General features: G+C 42.1%; 1 protein-coding gene across 1 annotated transcript in view; it reads right to left on the reverse strand.

Moving 5' to 3' along the window:
- The window catches only part of LOC110497363, a 32,365-nt gene extending 21,922 nt beyond the window's left edge, over positions 1–10,443 (reverse strand). Inside the window, exons 1-7 of the mRNA XM_036954276.1 lie at positions 10,292–10,443; positions 8,809–9,060; positions 8,472–8,591; positions 8,317–8,370; positions 8,060–8,139; positions 7,787–7,880; positions 7,283–7,354 (exon numbers count right to left, since the gene is read on the reverse strand). Of these exons, the coding sequence (XP_036810171.1) occupies positions 7,283–7,354; positions 7,787–7,880; positions 8,060–8,139; positions 8,317–8,370; positions 8,472–8,591; positions 8,809–9,060; positions 10,292–10,337 (718 nt within the window). The 5' untranslated portion in view covers positions 10,338–10,443. The remainder of the gene's footprint in view (positions 1–7,282; positions 7,355–7,786; positions 7,881–8,059; positions 8,140–8,316; positions 8,371–8,471; positions 8,592–8,808; positions 9,061–10,291) is intronic.
- Between the last annotated feature and the right edge of the window lie 7,295 nt (positions 10,444–17,738).

The following is a 17,738-nucleotide window of genomic DNA, read 5'->3' on the forward strand; positions in this document are numbered from 1 at the left end:
GCTACTGTGTGTGTCCATGTTTTCCTACCTTATCAGGACCACAATGTCCTTTTCATGTCCTGAATTTGTTAAAATCCTATTTTTGGCTTAAGGGTTAGGCTTCAGGATTGGGGTTAAGGTTAGGTTTAGGAAAATAGGATTTTGTACGGGAATACATTTTTAACCCCCAAAATGTCCTGAAAAGGCACTCAGTGGCTGGTTGCTAAAACGAATCCCCGTCAATAGGTCAGTTTCTTCCAGGCCCCCGACTCACTCAAAACCAACACGCTAATTTACTGTCCAAGGGAATGTGGGAATGGAGAGTGAGATCTGTGATTAGCCTTGATGTGAGCTAAAGCAGTCTCTGGGTCCAGACTCCATAATTGAGAAAATAAAGTGTCAAGGTCGGTCGCCGGAGCAGTTGGTAGAGATTAAGGTCGTTTCAAGTCATCCCTCACAGCTGGAGCCAAAGCTAAGAATGAGAGAGTGACAGGCAGAGGTACAAGTTGAGAGTGGCTGACTAATTGGAGGCCAAGGCAATGCTCTGCATGCTAGCAAGGATTAATGATAATGTTAGGGTTTTTCATAGTTTGTCAAATATGGTTACAAATATATACAGTACCAGTCAAAAGTTTGGACACACCTACTACTCAATCAAGTATTTTTCTTTTTTTTTTTTACTATTTTCTACGTTGTAGAATAATAGTGGAGACATCGAAACTATGAAATAACACATATGGGAATCATGTAGTATCCAAAAAATGTGTTATATGTATTTTGATTTGTTTATTATTTATATATTTGAGATTCTTCAAAGTAGCCCTTTGCCTTGATGACAGCTTTGCACAGTCTTGGCATTCTCTCAACCAGCTTCATGAGGTAGTCACCTGGAATGCATTTCAATGAACAGGTGTACCTTCTTAAAAGTTTATTTGTGGAATTTCTTTCCTTCTTAATGCATTTGAGCCAATCACTTGTGTTGTGACATGGTAAGGGTGGTATACAGATGATAGCCCTATTTGGTTAAAGACCAAGTCCATGTTATGGCAAGAACAGCTCAAATAAGCAAAGAGAAACGACAGTCCATCATTACTTTAAGACGTTAAGGTCAGTCAATGCGGAAAATGTCAAGAAGTTTGAAAGTTTCTTCAAGTGCAGTCGCAAAAACCATCAAGTGCTACGATGAAACGGGTTCTCATGAGGACCGCCACAGGGAGGGAGGCCCAGAGTTACTTCTGCTGTTGAGGGTAAGTTCATTACAGTTACCAGCCTCAGAAATTTCATCCCAAATAAATGCCTCAGAGTTCAAGTAACAGACACATCTCAAAATCAACTGTTCAGAGGAGAAAAAACACTACTAAAAGGACACCAATAATAAGAAGAGACTTGCATGGGCCAAGAAACACAAGCAATGGGCATGGAAATCTGTCCTTTGGTCTGATGAATCCACGTGCAATTTTTGGTTCTAACCGCTGTGTCTTTGTGAGACGCAGAGTAGGTGAACGGATGATCTCTGCATGTGTAGTTCCCACCATGAAGCATGGAAGAGGAGGTGTGATGGTGTGGGGGTGCTTTGCTGGTGACACTGCCGATAATTTATGTAGAATTCAAGGCACACTTGACCAACAAGGCTACCACAGCGTTCTGCAGCAATATGCCAATCCCATCTGGTTTGTGCTCAGTGGGACTATCATTTGTTTTTCAACAGGACAATGACCCAACACACCTCCAGGCTGTGTAAGGGCTATTTGACCAAAAAGGAGAATGACGGAGTGCTGCATCAGATGACCTGGCCTCAACCCAATTGAGATGGTTTGGGATGAGTTGGACCGCAGAGTGAAGGAAAAGCAGCCAACAAGTGCTCAGCATATGTGGGAACTCCTTCAAGACTGTTGGAAAAGCATTCCAGGTAAAGCTGGTTGAGAGAATGCCAAGAGTGTGCAAAGCTGTCATCAAGGCAAAGGGTGGCTACTTTGAAGAATCTAAAATATATTTTGATTTGTTTAACACTTGCTTGGCTGCTACATGATTCCCTATGTGTTATTTCATAGTGTTGATGTCTTCACTATTATTCAACAATGAAGAAAATAATAAAAAGAAAAGAAAAACCCTTTAATTAGTAGGTGTTCTAAAACCTTTGACCAGTAGAGTGTGTGTGTGTGTGTGTGTGTGTGTGTGTGTGTGTGTGTGTGTGTGTGTGTGTGTGTGTGTGTGTGTGTGTGTGTGTGTGTGTGTGTGTGTGTGTGTGTGTGTGTGTGTGTGTGTGTGTGTGTGTGTGTGTGTTTGTGTGTGTGTACTTCCACAAGCAGAGAACTCTTGAAAACGAGAATAGCAAAGTTTCCCCTTTTTCTGAGGTTCAAGAGGTTCTTACAACATCATTCCGAGTATGTAGTAACACAATCTAACCCTTACATCATGGCACCGAAAAACAATCCTACAAAGTGGAAGTCGACCAAATCGATCAGCTGACGGACATGTAGGACATTTTGGTCAAGCCAAAAAAATACACAAATACATAAAACCGACAACAACCAAAATATTTCCAAAGGGCTTTCTCTCCACACCTCTAGTAAAGGAGACGGACTGCACTGCAAGGATCTTGACACCCGTAAAGACCACAGAGAGGTTAAGAAATAGAGACCATGTCTAATTGTGTATCTGTGGGCCTTTGTGTTTGCTGTGTGCGTGAGTGATTCATTCTAAAAGGAGTTCAACTGTTCTCATTACTCTGCTTCATACACATCAGATCCTTTCCATTGTGTCCATCTCAAACCCAGTCCTAGTGACAGATGTCTATCCTTTTTTAACAGACTGACTTTACAGGCATGGGGCAGCAGTATGCTTTTACAACAGTGGAATCCACACCTCTCCAGACCATGGTTTCATTTGTTTGACTTGTATCTCTTTTAGAAAGAGCACAGAAAAAAAGTCAAGTTGAAAGGTTACGGCCGGAAGAACTGCAAAAGAAGCAGACGTCTGTCGCTACTGAGCTGCATCAAAACAGTAGTAACACATGATGCCAGTGCAACGTCTTGAGTTGATGATTTTTTTAAAAGGAGAGGAAAAAATGACTTGAGAGGTAGTTACTTTTAAAAGAGCCAATCAAAACTGACCCATTCCACAAAGTGTGACCCAGGGAAGAGAGAGAAAGACAGGCTCAGACATGTCAACAGTCACAAAGCCAGGGAAGACCTGTGAGAGAAATAAGAATTCAACCACTTTCAACCTAAATGAAAAGTTATGTCAAAAGGAAGGACTGTCACAGATTGAGAATGCATTAAAACAGCTAATGCTGCATGGTGTTCTCTTCTCTTACTATAACGGTTGATGTTTCCATTATTTCACTGTGTGTGTTTTATTACACAGGGGTCCGATGCCTGACATGCAGGATTCTTTAGCAGGGTTCTACAGTGCGACCATTTTTCTCGCATATGTGGCAAAATATTTTGCTGTGCGACCTGGAATTGTCATTTAGGAACACCAGTGCACATATTTTAAAAAAAAAGCATGATTCAAGCTTTAATACTTCTCATTGTGCTCCTAAAACCTGTCACTATTTTGAAATGTCCTCTGTTTAAAGCACTGAGAACAATAGACCACAGTATAAAAGGTCATGTCTTATAACCCAAGAACACATTAAAGGTAGCCTATACCATAGACGCTGTAGTTACACATCCATCAGAGACCAATGAACAAGTCGCTCTGTGCTTTGACTCTCCTGTTCATTCTCTAGGGTTTTGTTTCCATCCAGTGGCGGACGTTGGTACGGCACCTCACCACATAGATGACATTACACAGAGTAGGTTGGGTGCTGTCATTCAATGGAGCAAGACGGGACATTCCATTTTCTAGTGTCTCTTGTAATACATTCAACAGATTGAGAGCACTGAAAAGCGAATCGTTTGACGTTTTGTAAAAGTCCCAAATGCGTAAAACCTTCCTATCTGGCAGGCAAGCTCAGTCAAATGCTTAACGCTTAACGTTTTGGCAAGAAGACTAATACTGTTTGAACCCAGGTCTGCTGCATAGAGGTCAGTCTAACCCTTATCTGGAGGTTATCACACTGAGATGAGACTGAAGTCACACACAGACATACACGTGTCATACAGTCTATTCTCGCATATCAACCTCCATGAGTCATGCGGCTCTGTTACTCAAAGTATGATCTGACACCAGGCAGAGTTAGCCTGGGGCGTGAGAAAACATTTTACAAATCAAACGTGTTATGGATGGTGACCATGGTGTCACAAAGGATTGGGCAATGAGAGCTGACCCACTAGGCAGTTCAACGTCTAGTTTTGATTTACAGTGCGTTTGGTTGAGTTGTTAATTAACGTGAATTCAAGGTGACAAAAAATGGCACAATCTCATTGGATTTAGGTTCTAAAGTAAGGAGAAAAAAAACGATGAAAATCCCTGACGTTGATGACTTCTTTCAAATCCAATCAGTTTTCCAAGTTGATTCAACCAGTTTTTGCCCAGTGGGGAAGTTCTTATCTATCTAAACAATGCATAGTCATGACCGAAAGTATTGGCACCCTTGATAAAGATGAGAAAAAAGACGGTATAAATAATACAAATACTGAGATATATTGTACGCTCAACATTTTTGGGGGAAATTATATTATATTAATACAATTGCTCACAGAAAAAATGTTTTGTTTACCAAGAAATGTCAAAAAAAAGATGGGTATCAAGATGATTGAAAGTCCGGAGATGGGATGGCTACCACAAATGTTTTATTTTGTGGCCAATTAACCATTTCTTTGTGGATTTTGATGCGTTCTTGGGGTCATTTTCTTGCTGGAAGATCCACTTGTGGCCAAGTTTTAGCCTCCTGGCAGAAGCAACCAGGTTTTTGGCAAAGATGTACTGTAACTTTGGGCTCCTGAGTGGCGCAGTGGTCTAAAGCACTGCATCTCATTGCTAGAGGCGTCACTACAGACACCCTGGTTTGAATCCAGGCTGTATCACAACCAGCCGTGATTGGGAGTCCCATAGGACGGCCAGTGTAGGCCGTCATTGTAAATAAGAATTTATTCTTAACTGACTTGCCTAGTTAAATAAAGGCTAAATAAAAATACAAAATTCATTTTAAAAACTTGGTGAAGTTCATGATGCCGTTGACCTTAGTTAGCAAGGGCCCAGGACCAACAGCCCCCACAACATCAAATATCCACCACCATATCTTACAGTATGTATGAGGATTTTTCTTTTAAACACCAAACCACGGTGTGTGTGACCAAATAGCTCTATTTTTGTCTAATCTGATCATAGCACCTGGTTCCAATCCAAGTGCCAATGCTGTTTAGCAAACACCAGGTATTTACATTTGTTGCTCAATAAAGGCTCCTATTGGCATAGAGGTGGCGTCTATTTGTAGATTTGGCATCTTGGTGACCCTAGAATGCGACCAAGTTCGGTAATTCTCTAACGATGACCCTTGAGTCTTTTCTTTGTCTAACCATCTTCCTCACTGTGATTGGGGACAAGTTACACTCGGGTCTTCTACCAGACATGCTAACCGCTGTTCCAGTGGTTTTAAACTTTGTAAATGTTGCCCAGTAGTTTCCTTTTCCCCATTGTGATGGATGACAAATGGATTTTTACATGCGTGTTACCTCATTTTTACCCCAGTGAAACAGGAAGTCATGAAAGGCCACAATACCGTTCTTTAAATGATGCACTTTGTGTCACCATGAATAAGTGGCCAGGGACACTTTGCTTCAGAGGGAGTTGTGATATGCAAAAATAAAAAAAATGCCAGTACACATGTGTGTAACAGGACAAATATCTTCAAAACGTGACTGCTAACATGCAAAACATTTTGGGACTGTATCAACAGTGGACTAATGAAAACAACACTAAAATATAGTTTGAGTAGAGTTCCCCTATAGGCTGAGATGAATGCAAAAAAAAGTATACTATGTTAATGCTGATTCAATTTTGTTTGATTTTATTTATAAGAATCGTTAAACAGCTTCTATCTCAAGGCCATCAGACTGTTAAACAGCCACCACTAACATTGAGTGGCTGCTGCCAACACACTGACTCAACTCCAGCCACTTTAATAATGGGAATTGATGGGAAATTATGTAAATATATCACTAGCCACTTTAAACAATGCTACCTTATATAATGTTACTTACCCTACATTATTCATCTCATATGCATACGTATATACTGTACTCTATATCATCGACTGTATCCTTATGTAATACATGTATCACTAGCCACTTTAACTATGCCACTTTGTGTACATACTCATCTCATATGTACATACTGTACTCGATACCATCTACTGTATCTTGCCTATGCTGCTCTGTACCATCACTCATTCATATATCCTTATGTACATATTCTTTATCCCCTTACACTGTGTACAAGACAGTAGTTTTGGAATTGTTAGTTAGATTACTTGTTGGTTATTACTGCATTGTCGGAACTAGAAGCACCAAGCATTTCGCTACACTCGCATTAACATCTGCTAACCATGTGTATGTGACAAATAACATTTGATTTGATTTGATTTGATTTAGGAGTGCTCATCATTTTGATATCTTTTTTAGATTTGTTTTATTACTTGTTAAACAACATATTTTTCTCTGAGCAGTTGTATTAGTAATATAATGTTCCCATACATTGGCCAGGTCGCAGTTGTAAATGAGAACTTGTTTTCAACTGGCCTACCTGGTTAAATAAAAAATAAAATAAAAGAAACCTCAGTATTTGCATGATTTATTTTACACAGTCTTTTTTGATCATCTTTATCAAGGGTGCCAATCATTTCGGTCGTGACTGTAAATGTAAGCTCTTAGGGACTCTAAACCTCACACAGTGCTCAATTCACTGTTTTGAATCAAACTTGAATAAAAACAGTGATATGAGCAAGAGCCGGCGAGAGCAGTGTGTGGGTTTCTCTTTTCTTTGAAGTTCTCCTTATTCCCACACACCAAATTAAGTTGAAAAATGTATTATTTCAGCTGTGACTCTGGCCATTTTAAAACGTAGATAGCTATGAATATATTATAGCTATTAGCACACATTGACTTCCTTCTCTCTTCTCTTTAACGGCTGTTGCAAAAGAGGAAATCCACTCTGAACACAAAAGCCGTTCCAGTAACCAAACAATACATCACACCTGACAGATCACTCTGCAATAACTCAACAACTCATAAAACTACAAATATAGAATTCTCAATAGAGAATTGTTCCTCTTTTGGGGGCACATTGTCATAGACCCAGCAAAGTGACCCTACGAGAGGACAGTACATGCACTGGTCCATTGCTTCATCAAGCTCACCTCTTTCTCCCTCACTTCCCTTAACCAGGACCTCGGTGCTGTTGAGATCCACGGCGGTAAAGGTGTCCATCCCTGGAGAGGTGATCAAAGACAACAAGCAATTTGTTCTTAACTGACTTGCCTAGTTAAATAAAGGTTAAATAAAAAACGGTTACTACCAGTCTAACACGTCATTGACCACAAGTTAATGTACATTAGCTAGATGCTCATTATTATTTTTGGGGGTAGTTCAGTTTCTCTTTCTCTCTGCATTGTTATGAATGGTCCATAAGTAAGCATTTCACTGTTAGCATGGGATGAATCAAATATAAATCAAGATTTACAGAAGTGTTTTGGTGATGTCTTGTGTACAGGCTTCTACAAAGTCCAAGTTTCCCTATTCATGTGTAGTAAATGATCATTCATGAGGAGAGTGTAAATGAATGTAGTGTATTCTCATCCATACAGATGTATAATAATGCATGTTTTATTCTATACATATTCTATGTAATTCTATGTTGTCACCCTTCTGTGTTGAGGAGTTGTCAAACACGGCGTCGGGATCCGCAGTACTCAGAGGCAGATCCTCATGCCTGCCTCGGAGATCTACGGAGTACCTCTGGAAACACAACAGGGTACAACACACACACCTCAACGGGCTAGAAAACAGACAGGCATCTACAGACATCATTGAATGCTAGCGTTTGGTGTTTGTACAAAGTCAAGTTGAAGATTTGTTATAGAATGTTAGAATTGATCAGAGAATTTAACTGGACAAACAGCATATACCTTACTCACCCTTGATGTCTTCTTAGTGAAGAAGCATGTTGCTCCAAGCACACAGGCAGTGATGATGATCGCAATAAAGATGATCAATCCTATCAAGAAACAGAAAACAATCAATTGTTGAGCAACAAGATAAAAGGCCATGCAAGTTATTCTGGACCTAAATGTTGTTGTCATTTATAATGTGGGTTAGTCTGACAAATGATAACCAATTCAGATTTGGTGTCAGAACACCGGTTTGAGACATTTTTTAAATGCAATCATGTTACCAATGTGGGGCGATTTTCTCGCAGAGGGTTTTGGTTGAGCAGTTCCCGTCAAACCTTTTGAATAAAGAGAAGATAAAAGTTGTGTGCTGATGGATTCACTTCACAGTGGATTCACTTCACAGTGGATTCACTTCACTCTGGTGACATCAACTCACCTCTTTTCTTGGTGGTGCTAGTAACAGAAGTGCTAGCAGTTGTGCTGCTGGCCTCTGCTGGGGGCTTTGATGTAGAGACGTCCATTGGTGAGGGCCAGTATGTCGGTCCTGGAGAGGCATCTTGAGAAAAATTACTGTTACTTTACCTCCACCAAAGCAGGTAGGAAATTAGCATCGATCAGAGATGGAGTCAAGACTTAGACCCCTTGAGACCGAGACTGTATCGACTGGTCTTGAGGGGTCTCAAGACCCAAGACAACGAGGTCAAGACTCCATCTCCAGTATCGACCACTGACCATAAACTGACCATACAGTGAAAGCAGCAACTCCAACCTACCTGAACTGGTCTTCAGTGGTGTGGTTACCGTGTGGTTAGGCCACCCGGTGGAATTGGTTATAGGGACGTTATCAAAAATAGGATCAGTAAGGTTTGGGTTTATGGCGGATAATGTTAAATGATTGTTGTCTACAACCGTGGTGTGTCCTAGAGTGGCTGTGTTGTTGGCTGGGTTGGAGGCTGAGGTGGGCTGGGTTACAGTGGGATTGACTGGCTGTGTCTGGGCTGTGGTGGTAGAAGCCAGGACGAGACCTGGAAAAAGACATGGGTATGGTTTAGAATCGGTGTTGGGGAGTAGTGAACTACATGTAGTTCAACTGTTCCTATTAATGACATTATTAATTACATTTTGCTGTAGCTTGGTGGTACTGTAGTTGAACTAAATTCACATCTTGGTAGTGTTTTCAGTAGTTTATTACTTTGTTGCCATGTTGTGGTGTAGCTAACTACTGGAACTCCACACTACTTGTTTTTTTGCAATAAGAAAATAAAGTATGGGTGAAGTAGGAAATAATCTCCTTTCTTTTTTTTTGGTAGCAGAGTTTGGGAATACCCGGTCTATGATATTTCAGATTTAGAAATGATCATTTTCACAAAGTAGCTTCAATGTAGTGTACTTCTTTTAAAAAAAAGTGAAAACAAAGTTGTAGTCACATTATGCATATTGAGCAACAACTGTCCCGTAGACGGGACACCGATCCACAAGAAGTTTAAGTAAACTATAGTTCCCTTAAGGTAGGGCTCTACAGCACCACCTTCTACGCGCATATGTGCCTAATTATTTTGCTGTGAGACCTCGAATAGAAAAATCAAGGATGTAATATCTCAAATATCTTTCATTGTGCTCCTAAATGTATTTGTGTGCGCCTGCATTTTACAACTTAGGTACACACACGCTCCTCGTAGAGCCCTGTAAGGGTAGCTTTAGAGTAGCTCATCTTCTTCCAATGTAAAGTAATTGGGAGTTTGGTAAACTATGATTTCAGAGTAGCTTCCCCAACACTGTCTAGAATATAGAGAGAAGAAACCATTGCATAGATAGAGCATTGATTACATCAGCAGCTTTTTTGGGCAGATAAACTGAATTGACAAAACCAGTTGAGAAAACAATCTCGTATTTGTAGAATAACCTGTGCAAAATAATCAAAGACTTGATCTTAACTATACAAAAACAAGCAAAGTACATCAAAGTAATGTTATACTAGATAACATTCAAGTAACCTTAAGAGTGTTTGGCCAGCCCCCAAAAAATAAAATATATTTTTGTTATTACTTTAAAGATAAAAAAAAAAAGAGCTTTTGGACAGTAAACGAAAGGTCGCTGGTTCGAATCACCGAGCCGACTAGGTTGACGTGCTCTTGCACAAGGGCACATCAACACGTCTCCTGTAAGTCGCCCTGGATAAGAGCGCCTGCTAAATGACTCAAATGTAAACATACTGTAAATGTCACAAAAACAGAGAAAGGCAGAGAGGCAGCTTACCCAAAAGGACAGTCAGACAGGGAAAAGTCAACTGCATTTTGTCCATTTTGAGTAACCCTTGTGTATAGTTCTCTTTCCTTGTTACTCTAGTAGCCTGCTGTAGACTGTGTCACTAACAGAGTGAGGAAATGCAGTGCAGTCTAGTGCATCCCTCTCAGGATGCTGGGCCATGAAGCCACAGAGAACATTCACCGCCACAGGATGTATAATAGAGAAATAGCATTGCTCGAAAAAGTACTGGGGGAAATGACCCCCCCCTTCGGGTCCAGAATTCAGACATTCTCTCAAAAGCAGAGGAGTAATGCTTTTCTATGATCTAGGATTCTGCCCATACCCAAACCCGGACATTTATTGTTTGATTCCATCATTAAAAGTGGATGCTGAATTTGATTCCTGATGCTTGTGTGTGTTAAAAGGTACCCTTACAACACCCTTATCTTACCTCATCTTATGACTGCATTGGGTCATGTCTGTCTTTATCAGGTTGCCACAGATACTTGTTGTTGATCTGAGTCATCATGCTGCATTTATGTCTTCCTTGTAACCTCTCAGTTTGAAGGCACATACTGCGACGATGGGGCTCATGCAATCTTTTTAAGGACAAATAACTAAATATCTACTTACAGCAGTAGTCAGTAGACTCACAGAAAAAAAGGTGCTGTCTGGAACCTAAAAGGGTTATTTAGCTGTCCCCATAGGATAACCCATGAATTAACCCTTTTTTGTTCCAGGTAGAACCCATTTGGTTCCAGGTAGAACCCTTTCCACGGAGGGTTCTACCTGGAACCAAAAAGGGTTACCCTATGGGGACAGCAGATGAACCCTTTTTTCTAAGAGCGTAGTGATAGTGGATTTAAAGGCCTCTCGCACACTCCTCATCCTCTCCAGTTGCCTAATAAATCACACTTTGATACCAGTTGTTGGTATGCCGTCAAAGAAAACACTGCAGAATCCTGGACCTGTTGCTTACAAGCTAGAAGGTTGAATACAATTTTAACTTACACTATAGGTTATCTATCTGTGTGGTTGGTCCTTCAACTACTCGAAATTTGAGGCAAAATATCCACAGGATATAATCGTTAACCCGACTTTTTAAAGCACCAGTACTGACATTTCTATCACCTAGCACATGAGCAAAACCGCATGCAGGGCGTGAATGTCAGATACAATCAAATCAAATATTATTTGTCACATGCGCTGATGCACAAATAATATTTTGATTTGCACCCCCCACAACCACAGGGCTCTCCAGAGGGTGGTGCGCTCTACCCAACACTAGGGGCAAACTACCTGCCCTCCAGGACACATACAGCACCCGATGTCACGGGAAGGCCAAAAAGATCATCAAGGACAACAACCACCCGAGCTATTGCCTGTTCACCCCGCTATCATCCAGAAGGCGAGGTCAGTACAGGTGCATCAAAGCTGGGGCCGAGAGACTGAAAAACAGCTTATATCTCAAGGCCATCAGACTGGCCACCATATGTATATACTGTATTCTATTCTTCTTAGTCTATGCCGCTCTGACAATGCTCGTCCAAATATTTATATATTCTTAATTCCATTCCTTTACTGTAGATTTGTGTGTATTGTTGTGAAATTGTTAGACATTACTTGTTAGATATTACTGCACTGTTGGAGCTAGAAACACAAGCATTTTGCTCCACCCGCAATAACATCTGCTAAACATGTGTGTGATTTGATTTGATTGGAGATCAGAATGAGAGTTTTATTTTTCTCCACAAGAGGTCAGCATTGTATCATAGGCAAATAAAACCATCACCACAGCTCTCTCCTCTAAATCCAAAATGCTTTGTCAATGGAGCTTTTGAGAGTGTCTTGGCAACATCTGACCCAACAGTGAGACAGACGCTGCTGGTACCTTTGGGCGGAAAGTTGGACTCTGACTCAGTCCTCAAGAAACATTCCATGTCAAATGATTTACACTTTCCCCATTAAAACAAGCCAACGTTCTGAGAAACCCTTTTAATCTCAAATAATGTGCTAGTAATTCATGAAGCTAAACGTACAGTCAGTACATGCCAGTGTTGATGTCTACGGAGCCAAAGTAGACAGAGTTGAGGCCTAAAGTAAAATAATATCTAAACCAATTGGTTCATAAGATCTCAACATTGGATGGGAGTGCGAGTGTGGTGCTATGTGGTTAGGTCGAGGTGAGGTCTCGGGTTGTGGGTTGTTCCTGGGGTTTAGACTTGAGTGGAAGTTGAGGTTCTGTTTGGCCTGGTTGCTATAACATGGAGCAATACTAGTTAACCTTTTAGGGCTCATTAAGCTTAGTTTTCATGTTCTTTTGTCATGCACAAATGTTTTAAAGATAAACAAAAATGTAAGTTTTCATAGGCTTTGATATGATATGGCTTTGATTTGATAGGCCAACTACAGCGGCACAGGGCAGAATAAAAAAATTGTAAAACGTGTCTGGATGTAATAGGTTGCTGTGCCTGTGTATAGAAACGCTATGATGGGTGGAGGAATACAGTGTGTAGTGCGAAGGAGTGTGTGTGTGTGTGTGTGTGTGTGTGTGTGTGTGTGTGTGTGTGTGTGTGTGTGTGTGTGTGTGTGTGTGTGTGTGTGTGTGTGGCAGATTGACGTTTATTGGGATGAACACAGAACTTAGCGATATTTGCTAGATAGGCCAGCTGCAAAGTCAAAATTGGCTATATTGTAAACATTTATGAAAACAAAAATATGCCTTTTGGTCTTCATTTAAGGCTAAGGATAGGCATTAAGGTTAGCAGTGTGGTTAAGGTTAGGGTTAAGGTTAGGTTTAAAATCAGATGTTATGACTTTGTGGCTGCGCCAGATAGTGACCACTCTACAGAGCTGCCTCCAGAACAACATTCATGAGTATTCAGACCCCTTGACTTTTTCCACCTTACAGCCTTATTCTAAAATGGATTAAATAGATTTCCCCCCTCATCAATCTACACACAATACCCCATAACGACAAAGCAAAAACAGGTTTTTAGAAATGTTAGCAAATGTATTACACATTTTAAAAACAGAAATTTTACATTTACATAAGTATTCAGACCCTTTACTCAGCACTTTGTTGAAGCGCCTTCGGCAGCGATTACAGCCTCAAATCTTATTGAGTATGATGTTACAAGCTCGGCACACCTGGATTTGGGGAGTTTCTCTCATTCTTCTCTGCAGATCCTCTCAAGCTCTGTCCAGGTCCAGGCTCTGGCTGGGCCACTCAAAGACGTTCAGGGACTTGTCCCGAAGCCACCCTTGTGTTGTCTTGGCTGTGTGCTTAGGGTCGTTGTCCTGTTGGAAGGTGAACCTTTACCCAGTCTGAGATCCTGAGAGTTCTGCAGCAGGTTTTCTTCAAGGATCTCTCTGTACTTTCCTCCGTTCATCTTTCCCTCAATCCTGACTAGTCTCCCAGTCCATTCCGCTGAAAAACATCCCCACAGCATGATACTGCCACCACCATGCTTTACCGTAGGGATGATTCCAGGTTTCCTTCAGACGTGACGCTTGGCATTCAGGCAAAAGAGTTCAATCTTGATTTCATCAGACCAGAGAATTTTGTTTCTCATGGTCTGAGAGTCCTTTAGGTGCCTTTTGGCAAACTCAAAGATAATGTCATGTGCATTTTACTGAGGAGTAAAAGTCCTTCTGGCCACTCTACAATCCTGTCTTGGAGCTCTATGGACAATTCCTTCGACCTCATGGTTTGGTTTTTGCTCTGACATGCACTGTCAACTGTGGGATCTTATATGGACAGGTGTGTGCCTTTCTAAATCATGTCCAATCAATTGAATTTACCACAGGTGGACTTTCGAGTCTCATAGCACAGGGTCTGAATACTTATGTAAATAAGGTATTTCTATTTTTTTTACTTGTAATACATTTGGAAAAATTCAAAAAAACTCATTTTGTTTTGTCATTATAGGGTATTGTGTGTAGGTTGTAGACAATTTTAGAATCAGGCTGTAACGTAACAAAATGTGGAAAAAGGGAAGGGGTCTGAATACTTTCCGAATGCACTGTAGTCTCCCTGTCTGTGTCGGCCCCTGGGCCCTGGTCCTGTAAGAGCAGGGCAGAGTGCCGGGCTGGCTGGCCGGTGACAGGCCCTTGGCTCCGAGCCTCTCTCATACAGGGATCCCTCGGGGCAGCCTGCTCAGCGAGCCACCAGCCCTTTCATACATCCCCCACACCGCCCCCAGCTCCAGGCCTTTACCCACCCGCTGCCAACCAACGCAGAGCCACACAACCGTGCCACCCAGCACTCCCCAGGCAGACCCAGACACCTGAGCTGGCACAGCAGAGAAGGAGAGGAGGGATGGATGGAGGGATGGATGGAGGGAGGGAGAGCCCAGCCAGACTTCTGGCCGAATGGCTAGAAGCGATCCCTGCACCCCGCTGCAGCTGTTCCGTCCCACTCCACAACGCTCCCACTGTTCCACTTCCAATACAGAACTAATTAAAACTGCGCCCATCTCCGTCCCTGCCAGAACGCCCCCCCCTCCTCCACACACACACACACACACACACACACACACACACACACACACACATACACACACACACACACACACACACACACACGCACGCACGCACGCACACACACACTCCTCCCCCCTCTACCCCCAACTCCTCCCCCCTCCTAAACCCACCCCAACAGCTGCCTCCACTGCACAGTTGAATTGAGTTATTGACCAGCCTTTTTGTAAACTAAATTTACTGCTTTCGCGCTTTCCTCCATTGATTAAATCATCATGTAATTGATTCCTTCTCTGTGGGCTTCTCTCTGCTCTGCTCCCCCCCCCCTACCTCATGTTCCCTCTATGCCTTTACAGAGCTGCTTGAGAAATTAAGCACAGGGCAGTGGTGCACCCTGCTGCCAGCAAGGCATATAAATACCAATTGCACCATAATAGTAGGTGATCTTGGCCTAATTAAAACATCTCAGTTATAATCTCAGAGGACAGGAAATACCATATAAGGTCAGGCCACCAACTGACACAGTATTATCAGGTGTTCATTACACATCCCTGGTGTTATTGTTTTCCCACGTTGCCAACCTCCAGTTTTGGTGCTCGGAAACCTTCCTCTTACCACAAAATTACACAATAGTGATAGCTTCCTTCTGTAATTTCAAGGCAAATTTGTTGTTCCAGAGGACCAGAAATAGGTTCTAGCTTCTCTCTCTCGCATCAATCCACCCCGTAATTGCCATGCAAAAAAATGATGAAGAGTGTTGGCTTCCAAGAGCAGCAACCCTCCTAGTCTCGGCCACTTCCTTTACCTTGTCCTCACCAAGCATTCCGATATAGATTAGCTGGAAATCTTTCCTGCTCTGCCAGGATAATCCCTTGACCGTGTCTTAGGAATGATTTAGGCACACTGTATTCCGGCCAGAGCAGGACATGGCCAGACCTTAGTTTTCATTGCACCCCCCATGATTTGGGTGTTCCGATTGTTTTACATTGTTAAGGGAGGGGGGTCTTTTGTCGTTGAAGAGGGGGGAAAGAAAGTGGGCAATATATACTACTTATACTGTGGAAACAGAGTTCAAAGTCATCATGTGGACGCGAGGAGATGAATTAGAGTCACTGTTAAAGGGCAGAGTCGGAGCCCTTGGAGGAGAGTGTGTGTGTTCGTGTGTGTGTTCGTGTGTGTGTGTGTGTGTGTGTGTGTGTGTGTGTGGTTTGAAACCAGGGGGTCCTGGGAGTGAAGTTATTAAGAGGTTTGAAGTCTGAGGGGTATTTCCACATTTTTCAGCCACACCGACCGACGTTACCCACCACAAAGCTGGGTCACATTCATCAGTCAGGATTGTTAGTAATATGAACGCCTTAGTGTGGGAGATGAAATATCTGTACATGGACGTGTTCTATTGGACACAGTGTTACATACTCTCTTAGACAGGAAGGTTCCAAAAGGGTTCTTCAGCTGTCCCATAGGAGAAGCCTTATTGGTGCCAGGTAGAAATACCCTTTTGGATTCCAGGTAGAACACTCTGTGGAAAGAGTTTTATATAGAACGCAAAAGGGGTTCTACTTGGAACCAAAACGGTTCTACCTGGAACCAAAAGGGTTCTTCTACCTGGAATCAAAAAGGGTTCTTCAAAAGGTTCTCCAATGGGGACGGCCGAAAACCCTTTTAGGTGTATAGACAGTGTGTATAGACAGTGATACATAACATGGAAAATCCAATATAGATGTGAGCTAGAGGATATAGGCATGATGTCCACAGTCGTTTCTGACAGCCCTCTGTCAGGTTCTATATACTGATCTGAGACTCTACATGACATTCGGAAAGTATTCTTGACTTTTCCCTCATTTTGTTAAATTAGACTTATTTTAAAATGCATTAAATACATTTTTTTCCTCATCAATCTACAAACAATACCCCATAATGACAAAACGAAAACAGACCCTTTGCTATGAGACTTGAAATTGTTTCCATTGATCATCCTTGAGATGTTCCTACCACCTGATTGCAGTCCACCTGTGGTAAAAAAATTGTTTTAACCTTTATTTAACTAAGCAAGTCAGTTAAGAACAAATTATTATTTTCAATGACAGCCTAGGAACAGTGGGTTAACTGCCCATTCAGGGGCAGAACGACAGATTTGTACCTTGTCAGCTCAGGGGTTTGAACCAACACTCTAACCACTAGGCTACCCTGCCACCCCAATTAATTGGACATGATTTGGAAAGGCATACATACACCTGTCTATATTAGGTCCCACAGTTGACATTGCATGTCAGAGCAAAAACCAAGCCATGAGGTTGAAGGAATTGTCCGTAGAGCTCCGAGACAGGATTTTGTCGAGGCACAGATCTGGGGAAGGGCACCAAAACATTTCTGCAGTATTGAAGGTCCCCAAGAACACAGTGGCATCCATCATTCTTAAATGGAAGAAGTTTGGAACCACCAAGATTCTTCCTAGAGCTGGCCGCCCAGCCAATCGGGCCTTTATGGTAGTGGCAATAAGGAAGCCACTCCTCAGTAAGGCACATGACAGCCCACTTGGAGTTTGCCAAAAGCCACCTAAAGGACTCTCAGACGATGAGAAACAAGATTATCTTTGGCCTGAATGCTAAGCGTCACGTCTGGAGGAAACCTGGCACCATCCCTACGGTGAAGCATGGTGGCGGCAGCATCATGCTGTGGGGATGTTTTTCAGCAGCAGGGACTGGGAGACTAGTCAGGATCAAGGGAAAAGATGAACTGAGCAAAGTACAGAGATATCCTTGATGAAAACCTGCTTCAGAGCTCTCAGGACCTCAGACTGGGGCAAAGGTTCACCTTTCAACAGGACAACAACCCTAAACTCACAGCCAAGTCAACGCAGGAGTGGCTTTGGGACAAGTCTCTGAATGTCCTTGAGTGGCTCAGCCAGAGCCAGAACTTGAACCCAATCGAACATCAAACTCAAAATAGATGTGCAGTGACGCTCCCCATCCAA

This window comes from Oncorhynchus mykiss, chromosome 19 (assembly GCF_013265735.2).
Source record: "Oncorhynchus mykiss isolate Arlee chromosome 19, USDA_OmykA_1.1, whole genome shotgun sequence".
Taxonomy (NCBI): Eukaryota; Metazoa; Chordata; class Actinopteri; order Salmoniformes; family Salmonidae; genus Oncorhynchus; species Oncorhynchus mykiss.